Source organism: Porites lutea, chromosome 7, assembly GCF_958299795.1.
Source record: "Porites lutea chromosome 7, jaPorLute2.1, whole genome shotgun sequence".
In the NCBI taxonomy this organism is placed as follows: domain Eukaryota; kingdom Metazoa; phylum Cnidaria; class Anthozoa; order Scleractinia; family Poritidae; genus Porites; species Porites lutea.
In genome coordinates this window covers 16,737,837-16,757,509 of record NC_133207.1, presented here as the reverse complement: position 1 = coordinate 16,757,509, position 19,673 = coordinate 16,737,837, and the positions used below count along the sequence as shown (strand labels likewise).

Here is a 19,673-nt window from a genome sequence, read left to right as displayed (position 1 = left end):
CAATATAAACGATCAATAAAATCCATATACGTATCTCTTAGATGTCTCAACTGCTAGTTTGTGCCCGCTTTGATTTGTTCTTCATGCCACCTTCGATGTCCAGTTCAGCGTAGTTCAGCGTCGTGATCTCGCTGTACGACTAAAATTCCTTAGCCATCAGTTTACGCACCAAAATCTAAATCAAGTTGTTTTAGGACAAAACAATACGAAAGGTAGAAAGCCGATTCTTAACCCATTGAAAGAATTATTTCTGCCACTGTCGTAGCTCAAAAATGTTGCAAACGTCCGACATCTTTGACATTAAATGGAGCCCGCAATTTTAAGCAGCGGTTGCCACCATACGGAAATATCGTATCGGGAGTCAGGAGCCAGGAGCCAGGAGCCAGAGTTCAGTGAACAAAATGACTTTCCGACATTCTCTGAGATTATTTTATTGTTATTGTATGCTGATAAATAATTTAGAATTCCAAATCTATTGGCAACTTTATTCAGACCATGATTATAAATGATCCCATGTCTTCTCAAACTCGGAGATAGAAGTCGCTTTGTCTTCGTGTTTTGGAAAGAACTATTTTTTTCTATTTTAGTTGCACGTGAAATAACAGCGAAGTGAAGCCGGATGTTGGTGCAGACCAGTTCAAAGAGACAAATAAAGCGTGAGACACGTCCAGATTGGCTTGCGACAAGAATTCCATTTTTTTTTCATACTGGAGTCCCTTCTCCCCGGGGGAGTGTCCAAATTGCGTACAAATGCCCTACCCTGCTGGCACCAGATTTGACTGTCATAAACAGTGAATTTTTTTATCTCGCACGGTCTTTTGGGGGTCTTATAAAGCCTAACTGTGGCACTAATGTTCCCAAGTAGAATTCAAAATACACCACACTTTCACATTGAGTTAGATATTTTTCTCAAACAACCGCTTCCATATGTTTAACACCCTTCCCACATTCCCTCCGAGAGATAGTTCAACTGTACTTCGATTTCAAATTTCTCACCCTGCCCACGTAAGGTCAATTTTCTCGTCCTAGACATCGATCTCGGAAGGGCCTTTTTGCGTACTCTTGGGCACCAAAACCAGTTTAGTGCCCAGCCGTGTGCCGTGCTGAGGCAGGCAGATGTTGAATTATGGACAGACACAACAATTAAGTTACCGACATTTGATGTTCCGGTCCGTGCGTGGTCGGAAGAAACCCAGTAAATAATGCCCATGGGGTTGCCCAACGAAAATTTGGGTTTTACGAGAGTCCAACTGCAGGAGGTCTTTAACGAGGAAAAGTGCGGACACATCTACTTTTTGCAGTGAATGTACTAGATGCAATTTGTAAGTTACAATATACTATAGATAAATCTAATTTGTTTCCAAAGTTCCTCTCATACTCCGAGTAGCTTAGGACATACAGGGAACGCAGAGATCAGACCATTGCATCATGGAAAATTCTCAATCAGACTGTCATCGTAAAAAGTGGTCGCGGTCGCTTACTGGATGTGGATGTGTTCGTTTACAGGAGGTTCCAACTACAAGCGCTTTGACTTGATAATATATTTGGTGTGTTGAATAAGTGAGCGCTTATTGTGAAGTGGTCACTTAAGTTGGGTGGTCGCACGTAGGTTCGACTGTGCCTCGTTAAGCGAAAATTTGTTAAAATGTAAGAGAAATCCTAAATTGTAATACAGTGGAAGCTCTCGTACGAGGGCGCCCTCGGGACGAGAAAAAGGTGTCCTTAACTGGATCTGGCCGCTTACAAGAATGAATCTCATATGCAGCATAGTTATGCAAGTGGAATTCAGTCACTTTAAAAGTGGTGTAAAGGTTAGATGGCCGCTTACGGAAGCTCCTCCAAGCTACAAATTAACACTGGTAATAGCAAAAAACCGTTTTTTAGTGTATGGTTACGCTGATGTTCTTGCCTTGTTGAAATTTAGGTAAAAGCATACAAGTCAGTTTGTATTTTCATGTGTAACCGGATGAGTATGTGAAAAAACGGTAACTCTGAAACGGACATATAAGAATGATTCATAACAGTGACAAACAGCCATATGACTATGGACATAATATGAAAAAAAAAAAAAAAAACATTCAGGGGCGGATAAGATTTTTTTTCGAGTGTCTGCTTAGGAGAGCTTTAAATCAAAGCTAACATCTAATTCGCCGGTAAACCCTTTAAGTGTCCGCGGCCGCCTACGGGAATGTAAAAATCCAGAGTTTGTGTGGGAGTTGAAACGGGATTTTGTGATGGCGGTCGTAAGTAGAGCTATTCGCTATATACGAGAGTGTCCGTCAAGAGAACTTAATCTACTGTATGAATCCGCAAATGACAGCTTAAATGAGAAGTGAATATAGTGTATTAGTCTGTGTTCAAGAAACTGTTCTTTTACACCTTCTTTATAGCCAAAGAAGTCTAGCCGACTTTTTTGCAATGTATTAGTGCCCCCTTTTGGGTCTTTTGTATTCCTCAGAAGGTTTTCCTCAACACGTTCATAAACGGTTATTATTATATTTTTGTAGTCAATAATATACCCAGATACAGATACCAACCTGTATAGTTGTAAGACTACGAGGATTAAAATACAACTAAGTAAGTAATTATACCCAGTGGCAAGTCATTAATTGTCTAAAAATTGCACGGCACTGTCTGACTACAAAAAGGGCTATTATGGACCCTTATTATCATGGTAATTAATGTCAACATCGAATAAACTCAAAATTTCAAGTAACACGACTTTCACAACCTATTTTCAACAAACCAGTTATAACAGGATATTGGCTTGACAAACAATAGATAGCGTATTCCGCATTCCGGAGTCCGGTAGTCCGGCGTCACAGATTCCATCTTTTTGGCAGAGTCTAAAGTCAAAGATGGAGGGTGTTCGAGCAGGTGGTTGTTTTCTGTAGATGTAGACGGATTGTCAGTGATCCTTCTTGTCCTTTGAGAATGATTTTGTTCTTTCTGACTACAACTTATTTCAAAGACTTCGAATGTTCGGTGAAAAGCCGACACATTTAATTCTGCAATGTTTCAAGATGTTTCGATTTCATTACCTCGTCACGAAGTAACGCCACAAAGGACCAGACGAAACTGGAGCAGCAAATCTGGACTAAAGCACCTGAGAGACGTGTATGTTGATATCCTTAGCTTGTTGGGTCTTGTTTCACCCACAAGTTGGACCGATCGAAGTTTTGAACTAACTCTTTTGCTCCTTGTGTTTACTCAAGCGTTCCATAAAATATCCATCCAAACGTCCATAAATAACACAGAAAACATGCCTCAGGTGACACGTTCTAACAAGTCCGCTATTAGTATCGATAATGACACATCTGATTTGTGACTTCTCGCCAACTTTGTGATATTTTTGTTTAAAAAAACGAATGTTACGTTTCTTCCAATTTTGGTCAAATGACAAATAAGCGTCAAGTCAGATGTACATAATACGTCATTATTGATAAAGTATGAGATTGCCCAAATATTTTATGATTGATTTGATAACCTTAAAGATGTCTTTCAAAGAATATGTGAGAATTAAGTACATAGGTTGTTGCTCATGGGAGATGTTAGCCACTAAAATACCTTAAATTTAGGGTTTGGTCAAAACAGTGAGAAGATGTCCTTACTTTAGGCTAAATAATAGGAAGAGATCGAATTAGACAGTAAAAATAAATTACTGAGCATTAAGTTTGATAAACATAGAAGATGATAAAGTTGATTAGATTTGAAGTTGTCTTTTCTTCTTGTTGAACAGCCAAACCAAAGTCAGCTAATTAATTATGCAAAAATGAGTAGATTTTGTCGTTTTTAGGGGGGGTCCCTGTAAATCCCAGGGAATTCAATATTGCGACCTTATTTTTTGTCGAGGTTAATATCTCACCACACCCATCAATTGTGCCAAGTTTGAGCGAAATCCGTGATTTGAACATTATCACCTCCTGCCTGGTTCTCTCATGGACACACTCTTAAGTAAGGCAGACTGCCTTTCGCACCGCTCTCCCTTGCAGTTTCGCCAGCAAACAATGATTGTTGAAGAAAACGGATTCAGCAAATTCTATAAGGTTTAAACTCGACAAATTGTTCTCCTACTAAGCTTTTATCCCTTTTATTTTACTTTGTAAACCGGCCAACGGCTCTAAACAGGAACGAGTTTGAACCTTGAACATCATTCCCGGTCGATGAATCATAACGGTTTAACGAGCGGTTTGTACGACCTGAACCCCTCCAAAGCATTTATGAAAATAAAGAAATTGTGTTTGTTACCTCAGAGTTTGTTGAGCAAACCCTATGGTGTCACCATGGAAGTAAGACTTTTTTAGCACTACTTCCTCTTATTAACAATAATTGTTTAGGATTTTACGAACTAGAAAGCAAGATAGTAAATAGATGTTCATGAATTGGGTTTGGCATTCTTAAAAGGCTGTTAGAGCAAAAGGAATAATAAAAGTCCGTAGATTATTTGTACTTATTAGTATTGCTTTCGTGCTAGATGAACATGGAATAATTAAAAAAGGTCAATATGTAACGAATAGTGTGAGAACCATAATGTAAAATGAGAAAGTTATTTTACAATTGGCAAGATAGTTTAGAGAGATTTAGAATTTATCAATTAATTCGGCCACGAACGTAACAGCGTAACTTGGAACTTCTGAGTTCTTCTTAATTAATGCCACTGACTTAGCTGATTCCATAGCTTAACATGTAACATAGCCAGCAATAACCTTATAATGCATGAAGATTTTTAGAGGTTCCAAGGACATGTTTTGGCTGCTCTGAATCTGCCCGAACAAAAAATAAAAATAACAAAACGTTATGGTGGCTATATCTGCTATCTAGCTTTCAAACCCTTACATTGGTTCAATGAACTTAATTTAATTCAGTTCTGCAGGCACAAAAACAGACATTCAGGTTGATACCCTCATAAAGCGCTTTGATATCATTGTTTGCGCACTTTGAAACGGCGACAGTAGTGAGATGATTAAGTCGCGCGCGCTCCTCTGGGGTCAGCCCTGCCGACTCAACAACTCAGCGAGCAAACGGTTTTTTCCTTTCTTTTATCCTAGCTAAGCTAAGAGGTTATTTCTATTAACTTTAAGTTAAATATTTTCTCGTATTTATATGCGCTAGCAGGCCTTAAAACCCCAAAGGCAGCACCATAGCACTGGTTGGGGGTACACGGTCCCCATTTTTGCCAAAATTGGTTTTTCGGGGTTTACGTGTCCGGCTGTGGTGTTCTCGTATTTTCATTTTTATTTTTTTATGATACATGTATTCTTAATGACTTTTCTTACCATTAAAGTGTGCTGTCTTGGGCTTTTTCATTTGCGTGTTGGTTTCTTTGGTTCATATGAAGGGGACGCAAAATATTTTGTCAACAAGAACATGGGTAACTTGGTTTAATAAACTCCTGTTTCTTTTTGCTTTTCGAAAGGTTGGTATCTAATGCTTCAGCGACTTATTTGCCGCGAAGAATAATGTTAGGTCTCATGAGCGAATCCTGTAGCTCAGTTTGTCCTTCATTTATATCTGTTCACAGTTTTTGATTTATATCTGCTTATCTCGTATTTTTATTCCAGGAAAACACACAAAATAAGTTGTTGTAATCCCCTCAGGATGAAAAGCTTTTAAATTAAGGACAAGGAGATTATCTTTTTGTTGGAGCGCCAGAAAACTGGCTAAAACAAACTTCTTATACCCGTAATCATAAATTTATGATGATCGTTGGAAACCCATTGCTAAATTTGATTAACTTTGACTCTCTCTTTCACGCGCAATATTTACTATTCAGAGAATTTAAGTCTTCAGGTCGCAAGCTCATAATCATGTGAATACTTCCTATCCAGGCTTTGTTACGAAATAAAGCTTCTGGCGGAACGATCGAAGCAGAGCGGAATTTGAACACAGTCGTCTAGTTTTTAGATTTTTTGGACTTAACAAGGAGGCTATTATGTAACTTCTTTAACTTCTTATTACAAGCTCAGAGTCGATAAGAGTCTCCGAATGACAGTAAGAACACCCTGATAAACGCTTAGGAGCCATTGGGACTTTGCTTTCAAATTGTTTATTTGGTTGTTAAAAAGGGGGCTCTAACTTTCGAGTCTAGGGATAAGTCAGCCTAAACTAAGTGTGGCCATTCAAATGAAAGCCACTTGGCGAACAAATGGCTCATTTAATACTTAGCGTCAACTAAACTTACTCATTGTTGTTTTTACCACGCAACTGAGCATTTAACCGAATCAAACAAGAGGCTTGTTTTTTCGGTGAATTGACGACCAGAAACGAAGGTCCTTGGCTTTCAGAAGCGGCGCTTTTTTGTAAAATCTAGCACAGTGCAATACCTCTAAGGTGTGCATATATTGTCAGAGGATGGGGAAAAACAACGGCTTATACAGAACTATTGATTAGCATTGATTAGGCTCTTTCCTTAAATGTACGAAGGGTTTACGGGAAGAAATCAGGCCACTCAAGTTCTACACAGTTTCTCTGTAACTGGCGGAACTCCACCCTGATTAAAATACTCCTCCTTCTTGGGTGTCAAGAATGTCAGAAGGTATTAAGAAATTGGGTTCATAATAATGGAAATTAAGGTCATGGAAATTAACAGTAAACTTAATTAACGGCACAGAAATTAACATTAACATAAATTAACGCGACTAAAATTAACGCGAGCTTGGAAATTCGCGGTTAATTTCGTAGAGCGTTAATTTTCTATAATAAGGTACTATCATTTTTTAAAACAAAAATTGGTAAGGTATCCAAACTTTTACAGAAATCACTTAGAATTCACTTGCCAGGCCATAACCTTTAAGTTATCGTAATTTATGATATCGTGGGTAAGTGAAGAGATCCGCATTCGGGCCGGCTGCTCGTTACCCATACTGACACAATCTGCCGATCCATATAACTAAACAAAAATATCTGTTTGTCTTGAAAAGCAAAGTTTTCTTTGCAAAATTTAGCTGCATATGATTAATTTAGCCGCATGACCCTATCACTGTTTTTTTTTTGCAAAACAAGAAATGCCCATGTGTCCAAAACTATTTACAGAAATCAGTTCATGCCTGCCCATAACACTTGAGCTTTCCTAATGTATGATATCCTTCCACAGTTGATTTATCAAAGTCTTCCAGTCTGATCTTTGTCACAGGAAGAGCAGACTTATCTGTCAGCAGACCGCTGTCCTCTCTCCAGCCGTTGCCACCGTTGTAACAATTACACTTTTGGCCATTTAAGCAAGAGTTTGTTACTCCGCATGCGCACGTGTTGGCTGATCCACCAGCGCCTCCCCAGTAGTTCATTTTCCTTCCATCACGTGACACCCACCAGGCAACCGACTCTTGCACAAAGGCAACATCATTTTTGCACTCAAATTTAATAAACTGTTCACAGGTTTGTGAGACTAGAGCGAGTGCCGCCAATTGAGCTGTGCTAACTCCAGTGTAAGATACATCTTTTCTGTGACAACAGTAACAACCAGGAGTCACACCACACCCAGGGATATGGACAACATGAGTTCTACTCTCGCTGTCGTGACTCATGACTGTTACGCCAACTCCTCCCTTGTCACTCATATCACAATACACACTGAAAGGTTCCACGCCTCCTTTGCCATCAGGGTCAATAGTATAATTACCTGATGAACTTCCACTGCGACCTGACTTAAGACTGCTGCAAGACTTAGGTGTAATCACCTTAACAACAGATGTCGCAGTTACTGAACGCAGAGAGTTTTTTGCCACGCACGTATAGGATCCTGCATCATTTGGTGAAATGTTCCTAAGAAGTAAAGTACCATTTGGATACAAAATATGATTTCGTGGAAGATGTTTCCCCACTCTAATCCAGTCAACTTCTATTGCACCTCGAGCTTCACAGTGCAAAATCAGCTTCCAAGACACCGAGGTGACAGCTTTAATTGGTGGAGTCAGGGTAAATTTAAGTCTGTTGATCACGGTCACCTGTGCGATTGTGGTGTCATGTCCAAGGAGATTTTTTGCAGTACATGCATACGTCCCGCCATCTGCTTTTTCTACTTTGAGTATTGTAAGGCTCCCATTTTCCACTGCCATTTTCTTCTTTGGTATCCGGCTAAACGCTTTTTGCCACGTGACAGTCGGTATAGGTACACCACTATTCTTACACTGCAGGGTGACGTTCTCTCCTTCTTCAACTATTACAGACAACGGCCTTTGAATAATTAAGGCTCCCACTGCAATAAAAAAAAAAAACACAAGAGTTTTGTAGAGCATATCCCTCTGTTCCCTTGAGGGCGAAAAAGAAAGATCTTCTTTCTCTAACTTAAGACGTCTTTTATTGCGAGTTTAACTCTTACACCATTTGAATTCCCCTAAGTTAAGAAAATATTATTTTATCTCTCGTTCGTAGAGGTTGCTATAAGTAAGAAAAAAGAATTATTTATAAAATATTGAAAAGTGAACTATCTAGAATTGAAGGAAAAGGCAAAAGACGTTTCTCCTTCACTTACCCTCTGCCACGCCTCCTAGCAGTTTAGTGCTTACAGTACGCTGCTTACCTTATTAAGGTAGGTACTGAGTCAACCCACACGCGCAGCTTAACGTGAGTGCGATAAGGAACGGACCATTAGAAAAGTTATAGAAAGGCGGGAGGGGAGCGAAGTACAGAAAAATTTATTCATGCAAGGGAAAATTTGTTGAAGAAATAAGGGATCGATATTCTAGTGAAAAAATCTAGTGGAACCTCTCTCTTCTGGGACACCTCCATTCAGGGGACACAAACTTTGGTCCCGGAAAAACACCCATATAATCTTTGTATCTGTTACCTGTATAAAGGGACACCTCCATTCAGGGAAAAGGCACACATTTTCTGGGTCCCGAGGCCCAAGTTTAACCTCCATTCAGAGGACACCTTAGCACTCAAAACCTGACTGACCACAAAGAGTGTTGACATTTTCAAGTTTGCACTAATGACCAATGTGGAAGCTTCGATTCGCAAACTTAACTATCTCACTATAAAAATTAATGTTATTTGAATTGATGTGATAGGAACCTGGGTAAGCACCTCGTCGGCCAACATGTAATGTCGCAGGGATAAGTTAATGATTCTTAGCGGGTTAATTATTTGCCAGCTCTAGCCCAACCTCCATTCAGGGGACACCTCTATTCAAGGAACGATTGCCTCGGTCCGAAGGGTGTCTCCTCAATAGAGATTCCACCAAAATCATGCAGCTCAAAAACTTCTCACCTCCGCCATAACTTTTCCAATGGTCGGCTCCTAAAGCGGCGACGAGCATCTGCACTATCCTTATGACTAAAGCGTTACATAGTAGATGAGAGGTAGCTCTCCATAAGACCAATACATGGACAACATTATGTGTTGGCAGTTTGGCAGTAAGAACATTACGCAGGAAGTTTTGCCCAGCTTTTAAATTGGTAAAGTTGCTACAATTTGCGGTTTGGCTCGAATATCCGTAACACCACAGCGTGGAATAACAGTAAGCAATTTGGTTGGTATGATAAGCGAAAATTTTTATTGCTCTTAATAAATCATTGGATTGTCCCCCATTACCCCCCCCCCCCCCCACCCCCTCGAATTACTACCTTGGACAGTTAACTTGGCCGATGATGTCGCCACGCCAAGAATGTTACTTGCTTTGCACGTATACACTCCACCATCCCTAGAAGCCACATCTTGAATCATGAGTCCACCGCTTGTTTGCACGATTCTTTTACCTACGGGAAGACTGGAATTTTGCTTTTGCCACGTTACCCGAGGTGTTGGATTTCCTTTGACCTTACACTGCAGTGAGGCTATACCAGTTTCGTTTACCACTGTGGGCACCGGAGGTACAACAATAGAAGGAGCTGAGATGGATTCACCAGGATCGCCCTTGGGTCCTTGAGGGCCCTGATCGCCTTTAGGTCCAGGCGTCCCTCTATCTCCTCGAGTTCCTCTTGGTCCCCGTGGTCCCCGGGGCCCGGCTGGTCCATGTTTGCCTGGGGGACCAGGCCTTCCTCGTTTTCCTCTAATTCCCTTTGAACAATGCGTCTTGCAGAGCAATCTATTCAAGGCCAGCTGAACTTCTCTATTGAAGTCCTCACGAGTGATGATTACACTGGCGTTCGAATTCTTGTTTCGATTTTCCAAGTTTCGCTTCTGGCGACTTTGTGTTTCTGCAACAGAAAGAAAACTTCGTGTTACCAGTTGTAACTTTTTCATAGTAACACTATAGCCAACACCACCCGCGTAACAAAATGACAAACTCTATAATGCACTACAGTCTCTCTGGATTTGACTCTAAAAGCAGCCAGCTACTTTTTTCCATCGGTATAGAAAATTTTACTTTTGCAAACAATTTGACACGAATTGAGACTCGATCTGCCTTCGGTCTTTCGCGTTCTCTGGCTATTGGTTGTTAACAAATTGTTAGGTGTATCCATTTTGTTTTGTTTTTCAACTAAAAATATTTAAAAATATCGAAATACTCAGATTATCGGTCACTTTTCCCTTAATTTACAAGATGGGTATATTTTAAGACGACATTCAAAAGTGGCGCGAAGTCTTTGATCAAGTTTCGAAAGCAGGAAACTGTCCGTTGCTAGACGCTTGCTTACTTGCTTACTTGCCGTGGCAGCCTATATCTAGTTCATGGGCGTTCGATTCTCTCTCCTTACAGCCTATGGCAAAGTCCAGGATTGACCGAGCAGAGAACGCCTGTTGGCTTTTACCTTGGATATCAGTGAATTATCGAGGAGAGCTGGTGCGAAGGGATAGACAGAAAGGTGGGGGGAGGGGGGGGGGCGTTCCTAAGTCTTCAAAATACAATTCAAATAAAACAGTGTTTAAGTACCCTATTCAAAAGTATTTAAGATATGGTCATTATTTGAGGCCTTAAAACTGATTTCAAATGGTCTATTTTAACTCTGTTTGTAATAGTCTTAGTGGATGTGTCTCAAAATATATTTTAGATACAGCTCAAAACTGTGTTTTGATAAGTACCCTATTTAAAGGTACTTAAAATACGGTCAGCATTGAAGGTCTTACAACAGATTTGAAATAGTATATTTGAACTCTGTTCAAGTGACAATGTTAGTAATTCTTTGCACAAAATACATTTTAAATACCCTATTTTAATCATATTTATTAAACAAAATACATTGTAAATTGATAAGAGAGCTTCTCCTTTTTATGAAAATAATACAATTTAACTACACTTAAGATCTATTTCAAACATTGGCGAAATTTTAAACGTTTATGTAAAACAGCATTAAATTACAGGAAGGTGGCTTAAAAATAGTGTTCAAATAGTAAAACTACATTTTAGATACTTTAGAATCAGTTTTAAAATACATTGGTTTTGTAAGGGTGTTTTTCCTTTCCCTTTTCCCCAGAAAGGTAAAGGGGAGACACCAGTCAGACTCCTTCTCCTCATTTGCTTCAAAATTTCCTCTCAACTAACACCTAAGGAAAGCGGGATACTCAGATTACAAACCAAGGAAATTTTAGTGCTTGCGCACCTCTTCACCCCTCCTCCGAAGACGCCTGTACTGAAGGCTAAAAACTTACGAGCAATTAATGAATTAGAAGGAAAATGAAATTCTTAGCACACATAAAATTATATTGAACAGCATCTTTTAAAACTACGTGTATGTATGGGAACGGAACGGAAGACTTTTAGATACAACGCCACAACTATCTTTTACTGAAACCGATATTCAAGAAAGTCTTCCCTTGATAAAGCAGTTAACGTTTGAGTTATCTACCCAGAACCAAATAAAAAACCTCCCAGTTATTGATTCTACGGTGCACTTTGTTAGAATGTTTGATTCTTTGATGAAAGGCCTCAACTCAAATACAAGGACCCATAAGTCATTCAGTTTTCGAAACTCTCACAACTCAGCGCGGAAGCAATCGGTTTATTTGCCTAATGAGTAGATATTTTCTTCTCCCTGTTGGCTCAAAAATTGAAGCATTCTTTGATGAGCGTAAAGCTCGAACTCGACGTGTACCAGTGCCACCAAACAAAGAGCAAAAGAAAAAACGATTGATGAAAACACCAGAGTTTTGGAGACTGGACGCTTGTATGATGGTTGCATTATCAGATAACACAGATATAAATTAAAGCGGTCACGCTCTGGCCCTAGACACAGTCACATGCCCCTTCCACAAGACTGCCCGCGTGATAGAAGTTCGACTGTACATGTTTGAGTTGTTTTCGCACATGTTTGAAGTAAATTCGTGAAAATTTAATTTTATATATCCCTGGGTCATGCACTGTACATGTGGGCGCTATGTCTCAGCCAGTGAACAGTTTATAAAAAAAATAATAATAATAAAAAACATTCACCCATTTTCTTACCTTCAACCGCGTCACTGCTATGTAAGGACGAAATCGGCTCATCGTGAACAGTTTTACGTGGCCCAAAATAATCCATTCTCTGGTGACTCAAGACTTGAAGCATCTGTCGATGAGCGAGAAGTTCGACCTCGACGTGAACCAGTGTGACAAAGCAGACAACAAGGGAGAGAAATATTGAAGAAAACGATAAAGTGTTGGAGACTGGGTGCGTCTTTGATGAATCCATCAATACACCGTATTCACAAATGGCGGACACGCGGGAAAAAACTGGTGCCTAGTCATGAAAGCGAGGCGTTGGAGGATAACAAAAAATTGCAAATGAAGACTTTCAGTGAACTTGCAGAGTGTTTAGCACGGATTCCACCTAAAATAACTTTTTACGGACTTCTTTTTAAATACAATTACGTGGGATGTCTTCTGCTTTTAATGTTTAGTAGCTATTTGCTGTTTGCAATCAAAAGGGACGCGTATATCTTCAGCAAACAGGATGATTTTGTAGGTTTCCGAAGCATCGATCAGAAGCTCGAAGAGTAGGCGATCGCTGGAGAAAAGCGGCAAACATGTTGGCCCAAACTTCACACTGAAACCGAATACGAAAGCCGGATCACTACAATTCTGTATTGGATTAGATTAATTCCGTCGCTTTGGAGGAAATTGTTAGAGGTACGTTGGCAGAGCTTAGCAAACATCTCATGATTTCTTTGTCATTGCGAAACAATTAAAAATAATTTTATCAAAATTAGAAGCTGTAGTGTGTGAATCTTATGGCTTGCTATTTGCCTGGTTTCTTTTAGGGCATTATCTCAGAGAGCTCTTGGTAAAAAAGTGGTATAAAGCTTACATTTTACTAGGTTAAAATTTTAAGGCAATGTTTTTGTCAGGACTGAACACGGCAAGCTTCTGTTTCGAATAATTGAATTCGAGTCTGGATCAGTTTAAGAAGACCATCATTTTATTTATTTATGTATTCTTCAACTTTAAAATATTATGAAACATAAAGTTAAAACTCTTAACAGCTAAAGGTAAGAAATACGAAATTACTCGCTGAAATGATATGTGGCCGGCTTACCGAGTCTGCCGAGTAACAAGTTGAAATTTTGAGCGTAGTCCTCTCGATCGCTTCCGCACATTAAAAATAAATTACCGAAAAACCGCTTAAAAAAAAGGTCAACCCCGCTGTCTAATTGATGTTCTTTATTGATAAAGACCAGAGAATAACGTCCTGGCAAACAAAAACCAAACATAACTTCATCGAAACCTCAGTCACCTCTTCTTTCCTGTCTTCCTTTTTTCCATCTCGACTTGAACTGTTTTGTTCAACGGCAGACGTCTCTTGCGTTAACAGTTGCAAGTAGGCCATACATCTGTCGCTTATTTCCTTTTTTCTTGCCACCAAGATTTGTTTATATTTCTGTTTCACCGAATTGCAGTGAGCTGGCTTTCGTACTCGGTTTCAAAGTGAAGTTTGGGTTAACATGTTTGCCGCTTTTCTCCAGCCATCGTCCACTTGTCAAGCTTCTGATGCTTCGGAAGCCTACAAAATCATTCTGTTTCCTTGAAGATATACGCGTCCCTTTTGATTGCAAACAGCAAATCGCTACTAAACATTAAAAGCAGAAGACATCCCACGTAATTGTATTTATAAAGAAGTCCGTAGAAAGTTATTTTAGGTGGAATCCGTGCTAAACACTCTGCAAGTTCACTGAAAGTCTTCATTTGCAATTTTTGTTTATCCTCCAACGCCTCGCTTTCATGACTAGGCACCAGTTTTTTCCCGCGTGTCCGCCATTTGTGAATACGGTGTATCAGCTTTAAATGTCTTAAACGAAATTTTAACGTAACTTGCTCGTACAATTTTCATTCTTTCCGTACAGTGGCTTGGTTTTTTAGACGTGTCATGTAAACCTGACCATGTTTCTGCCTTCAGTTTTGGCTATTTTCCAGACCGCTTAAGGGAGGATTATTATAAGCTTTTTCTCAAATGTATCCATTTCCTAAATTCCAAAATCAGCGTGGCGAGGTCTGTTACGCAACCCTATATCACGGGGTTTCAGTCAGTAAGTTTAAATTTCATGGCAGTGGTCTCCTAAAATTAGTCCGTGGGAGTTAGAGAGAAGAAAGAGCCGGAAAACTCAGGGCCTGAGGTACAAAAGGAAACGTAAAGAGTGAGCAAAAAAGAAGAAAACAAGTCAGAGTCAAGCTGATGGCAATAGCTCATCTTCAGACCTCTTGTCTTACATATCACCATTGTTAGTACGGGAATCAAGTTATTGATGTTTTGACAAAAAAGCTGCAATGCAAAGTAACACAGCTCTAAGTTTGCGAAAAGCTGCCAATAACTACAATAAAGTATCTACCTACATTACCAGTGTTGCTAAGCAACAGTTAAAAGCAATCGGTTTATATGACGACCACAGTGCGAGTTAATGGTAGGTATTTTTTTCTCTCTTGTTGGATAACCCTATCCACGTTGAATAAATCACTATCCACTGGATAGCCTGATTGGTTTCCCTAAAACTTATCCGTTGGATAGTGATTTATCCGGTGGATAGCGCTATGAGTGCTATGAACAAACCTTTGAACAACTGCTATTGTTCAAAAGGATGTTTTCTGAGCCTATTTTCGCATTCTGATTTACACCTGGCTCGACTTTCCTCCAGGTTGCTGAGGGGGCCTTTTTCTTTTTTGTTAACCTGCTTAATTAAACTTAAAACCATATTGATTACGAGTATGTTACTTAAATAAGATGTGTTACAAATACAATGAGCTTCATCTTTTTATATGAGAACAACATCCGGAAGCCAACTTCTACCGGGAAGGGTGAGACCACACTGCCTTGTGGGTACTAAAGCAAACGTAATTATCATTATACCGTAAACTCCGCTAAAATATAGCCAATCAGAATGCCGAAGACGTGGAGCTATCACCTTCATTCAGCACTCTAGACAGGTCACTTGATGTAAATTTGTAGGATTTTGATAACAATATCGTATATATCTTTTAATATAAAGGGCCCCTAAAGAAACTTAGCAGTTCGTATTAAATCGCCAAAAAGGACGGGCATTTAATTTTTATCTCAAACTTTTTTCACTCAAACTTGATAGACTGTTCACAGTTTTGTGACACTCGGGTGAATGCTGCTAGCTGAGGGGTGCTCACTCCATTGTAAGTCACATCTTTACTGTAACAACCAGGGTTATTAAACCCGCATCCAGGAATGTTACCAACATATGTTCTGCTCTCGCTGTCGTCACTTATAACTGTTACGCCAACTCCTCCCTTGTCAGTCATGTCACAATACACACTGAACGGAGCCACGCCTCCTTTGCCATCAGGGTCAATAATATAATTACCTGATGAACTTCCACTGACGCCTGATTTAAAGCTGCTATAAGACGTTCTCTTTAGCACTTCAACAACAGACGATGCCTTATTTAGCTACACATGTGTAAGTTCCGGCATCACTTATGGTCATATGAGTTAGAAATAAAGTTCCGTTTGGGAAGATAACGTGATTCTGAGGAAGATTTTTGTTTTTTCTTTTCCAAGAAATCTCTATGGATCCCTGGGCTTTGCAATTGAGCATCAAGTTACCTAACTGAGGGGCTACAAACTTTACTGGAGGCGTTAGGGTAAATGTGAGCCTGTCAATCACAGCTACTAATGTGACAGCAGAGTCTTCTCCAAGGAGATTTTTTCGCCACGTAACCGTTGGCATCGGCACTCCAGTAGCTTTGCATACAAGGGTTACGTTTTCTCCTTCTTCAACGATAACAGAGGGGGGCTTTTGTGTGATCAAGGTAGCAACTTCAATTAATAAACACGAAAGAGCATATCACCAGATAATTTTGAGGCACCCATGAGGAGTTTTCTTTGAGTCAACCTTGCAATACAGTAATTTCATACTAGTGAACAAAAAATTTATTTCACTGAATGCAACAAGCGTAAGGCCGTCGCCCCTGTGAAGTCTAAGGCTACAGTTTCGTTTTAATGCTGGTTTTCGATAGCGACGGAGTCGGATGTCATATTCGTAATCAGAATCTCACAGCGTCATGATTTTCGTCAAGGATTCCGCTTAAGATAGCCGCGATCTTTTCTGGACATGCCCTGGGGCCTAGTAGCATGGGGTGCAAGTAGATATTCTAGCAATTGCATATCCAAGAGATCGACCCTAAGTTCTTTCGAAGCTTAAGTGCAATATACTTAATTGCTAATACTGTAACAGTATTTTAGTTGTTTAGTTGTATGACAGTGAACTAAGACTACTGGGACATTAGGATTGGGAAGTAAATCACCTTGAACAGCTAATGTGGCCGATGAAGTCATGACTCCAAGAATATTTCTAGCCGGACATGTGTACACACCTCCGTCTTGTGATGTCACATTCCGAATCGTCAGTCCACCACGTGATTGTGTAATTCGTTTGTTCAAAGGAAGACTGGAATTTTGTTTCATCCACGTGACCTGAGGTGTTGGATTTCCTTTAAACTCGCACTTCAGTGACGCTATATTAGTTTCGTTTACCACCATAGACACCGGAGGTGACACAATAGAGGGAGCTGAGATGGATTCACCAGGATCGCCCTTAGGTCCTGGAGGGCCATCTTAGCCTTCAGGACCAGGTGGTCCCTCATCTCCTTGTGCACCTTTGTTTCCGTTAGGTCCTTGGGGCCCGCTTGGTCCGGGTGGACCATGCTTACCTGGGAGACCAGGCCTGCCACGTCTTCCCCTAATACCTCTTGGACAATGCATCGTGCAGGCCAGGCTTCTCAGGGCAAGCTGGACTTCCCTTTTGATGCCATCACGATCGTTGTGACTGACAGTTGCACTGGAGTTGTTTTTTACATTTTTGTGGTTGGGTTTCTGGCGACTGTGAACTCCTTCAACTGCAAGGAAAGAAAAGAAAAAAACAGTGATGTTTATACTTTGTTAATAATAAATAGGGAGGATAATAGACCATTTCTTTGCACGATGGCTACATTATACCTTGTACTACTACGACCAGAATCCTTCTCACTTTTCTTTTCATCGTATTTGAACTTGATAGTCCCAGTAAGGTCTAAAAAACAAGAGCCCTTATTTGCACAAGAAAGCAATACCCTCAAGGGTCATAGTAGTAAAATTATGTTATCGTGCAAATGGCCTAATGCCACCCCCAAAACGCTCTACTTTGTTGCAGGTTTTTAAGAAATCATTTCCGGTTTTTACTGACGTTATTGATAAGGGGCACCCAATGACCAAATACCTCAGAATTCTCTCAAATGGTTTTCCCTATGCTTTAAAAGCCTGTTTGATTATTTTGGAGCTGCCCTAAATACTATTTATCTGATCACATGTCTTCAGTTAGGGGAATTTTGGTCGTCCGCGTTCCTTTGCCTGGGCCTACTATATCTTTGATATCAAACTCTTTGATGTTTCCTTTCCTAAGTCTTTTTTGTTGAGAATGTTGTTTACGTTGTTGATGCTGTTAAAAGTATCATCATCCGGTCATCAGTATCTCATTGCGCCATGACAAGTTGGGAGTGTTTCTATTGCGTATTGACTTGATGGTAATATGACTATCTCGGATGTGACCTTATGTAACTGACAATCGTTTATCCTTTCAGACAAAAACAATTAAGTCTTTTCGATAGCACAACAGCTGAAACGGATACAAGATCAAAGATTCCCTTAAATTGCGCACTATGAAAAGCCAAACTTTTTTCAGTATCAGGAAGCAATGTTATATTTTTCAAACTGCTGCGGGTTGCTGAGCTGCTGCTGTTAGTTGTTGGATATTGATACCATGCCATACATACACCATGCATTGAATGTCTTAAAGACATTGAGGAGCTATATCTTCGAATTCGCTAGCAAGTTTTTAACAAATCACGTTCGAACTTAGCACTTTTACTAATTTAGGGCGCTCTTTTCATTGGAGTCAATGGACGTTCCCTACCTTGTCCATGTCAAAAGATAAACAAAAAACGAGGTCAAATACTTACCTCGAACGAAAATATTTATGCGACGCATCCTCGACGCGCTATGTCTCAGTCAGTGAACAGTTTCAGTATAAAATATAAGAAATGACGCAACCTACCTTCAACAGAGTTTCTGTGAAAGGACGAGCTGATCGGCTCATTTTGAACAGTTTTGCGTGGTTCAAATTTGTCCGCTCTTTGTTGACTTAAGACTTGAAGCATTTGTCGATGAGCATGAAGTTCGACCTCGACGTGAACCAGTGCCACAAAGCAGACAACAAGGGAGAGAAATATTGAAGAAAACGCCAAAGTGTTGGGGCCCCGGCGCATCTTCGACGACTCCATGACTCAACTTTACGCGGTAAGTAATTATTGGCGAATGATTGCCTTAAAACAACTGGAAGATTTTACACCACTGTTAAACGAATAGCTAAGTTCGTGCAATTGTTATTGTTTGCCGAAAAATAGCTTTGTCCTGTAAGGACTGACGTTTCAACATGACCTTGTTTCCACCTTTCAATTTGGCTACTTCCCGGCCCTCTGAGGAAATTTTCCAGAAGCATCTATTTTGAAATACCAGTTATTTCAATCTACGCAGCAAGTTTTATTACGCAACCGCAACTGATTAAGCATGCAGAAATGGACCTCAATTTGGTAAAGAACAAGGCATTCTTTTTTTTGGACATTTAACTGTTTATTTAAAAGAATATAAAACAAAATCGAGTACTTGTATGTGAAAACGCGCAAACAAAAATCAGCATAAAAATAACACTCAATTTAGCGAACATTTTAGAAAGAAATCGCCTCTCAGAACACAAGAATAACGTTTCAGAGCATCTAAATTTCAAAATTTTCTCGGATAACATGCTTCCAGACCCCCTTGGTGGCTCGCACCCTCGGCGCTCACGTGATTCGTCGGTTATTACCGGGGCCCAGCCGAAGGCTGGACACCGGTCATAAAATGCAGACGGTTTCTGTCGTTTTTTCAACGTTACATTGTTACATCGCTGGCTCAGTGAAATCTTATCCGCCATTTTGAAGAGCACGATCCCCAACCTTTACGATGCACCATGATGGGCTCCTGGATGCACTAGTTTATGAGCGAAAATTTAAGAGTGAATATTTGGAGAGACAAATTTACGAGCGATCACTTAAGAGTGAACCTTCCATCGTGAAACTTATCGAGAAATTGAGTGAACCTTCCATCGTGAAATTTATCGAGAATCAAAGCGAACACTTATCAAAATTTGTCTTCAAAAAGATTTCAACGATTGACATACCGAAGTCTTCAAAGCTCCATCGCTATGTTAATAAGGTGAGAAAACTTTATCATGCACGATATAAATGTAATAACAAACGCGATCCAAAGATAATTAACTTAAATAAAATGG

The 19,673-nt window shown here is 39.9% G+C and overlaps 1 protein-coding gene and 1 pseudogene across 1 annotated transcript; both read right to left on the bottom strand.

Annotated features, from left to right (window-relative positions):
* Positions 1–6,693: 6,693 nt before the first annotated feature.
* Positions 6,694–12,548, bottom strand: LOC140944881 (uncharacterized). The gene is made up of 3 exons (XM_073393983.1): positions 12,323–12,548; positions 9,564–10,136; positions 6,694–8,194 (listed from the first exon to the last, which is right to left on the bottom strand). The coding sequence occupies exons 1-3, from the start codon at positions 12,546–12,548 to the stop codon at positions 7,041–7,043; spliced, it is 1,953 nt and encodes a 650-aa protein (XP_073250084.1). The 3' UTR covers positions 6,694–7,040.
* Positions 12,549–15,409: 2,861 nt separating this feature from the next.
* LOC140944517 (uncharacterized) lies at positions 15,410–18,627 on the bottom strand (annotated as a pseudogene).
* Between the last annotated feature and the right edge of the window lie 1,046 nt (positions 18,628–19,673).

Bases quoted from the DNA above. Each gene is read 5' to 3' on its own strand.
- LOC140944881 (XM_073393983.1), bottom strand. From the start codon at position 12,548: ATGGATTCATCAAAGACGCACCCAGTCTCCAACACTTTATCGTTTTCT. The intron at 10,137-12,322 runs GTAAGAAAATGG...TTTCTGTTGCAG, and splicing joins TAGCAGTGACGCGGTTGAAG to AAACACAAAGTCGCCAGAAG. The intron at 8,195-9,563 runs GTAGTAATTCGA...TTTTTATTGCAG, and splicing joins GGCCAAGTTAACTGTCCAAG to TGGGAGCCTTAATTATTCAA.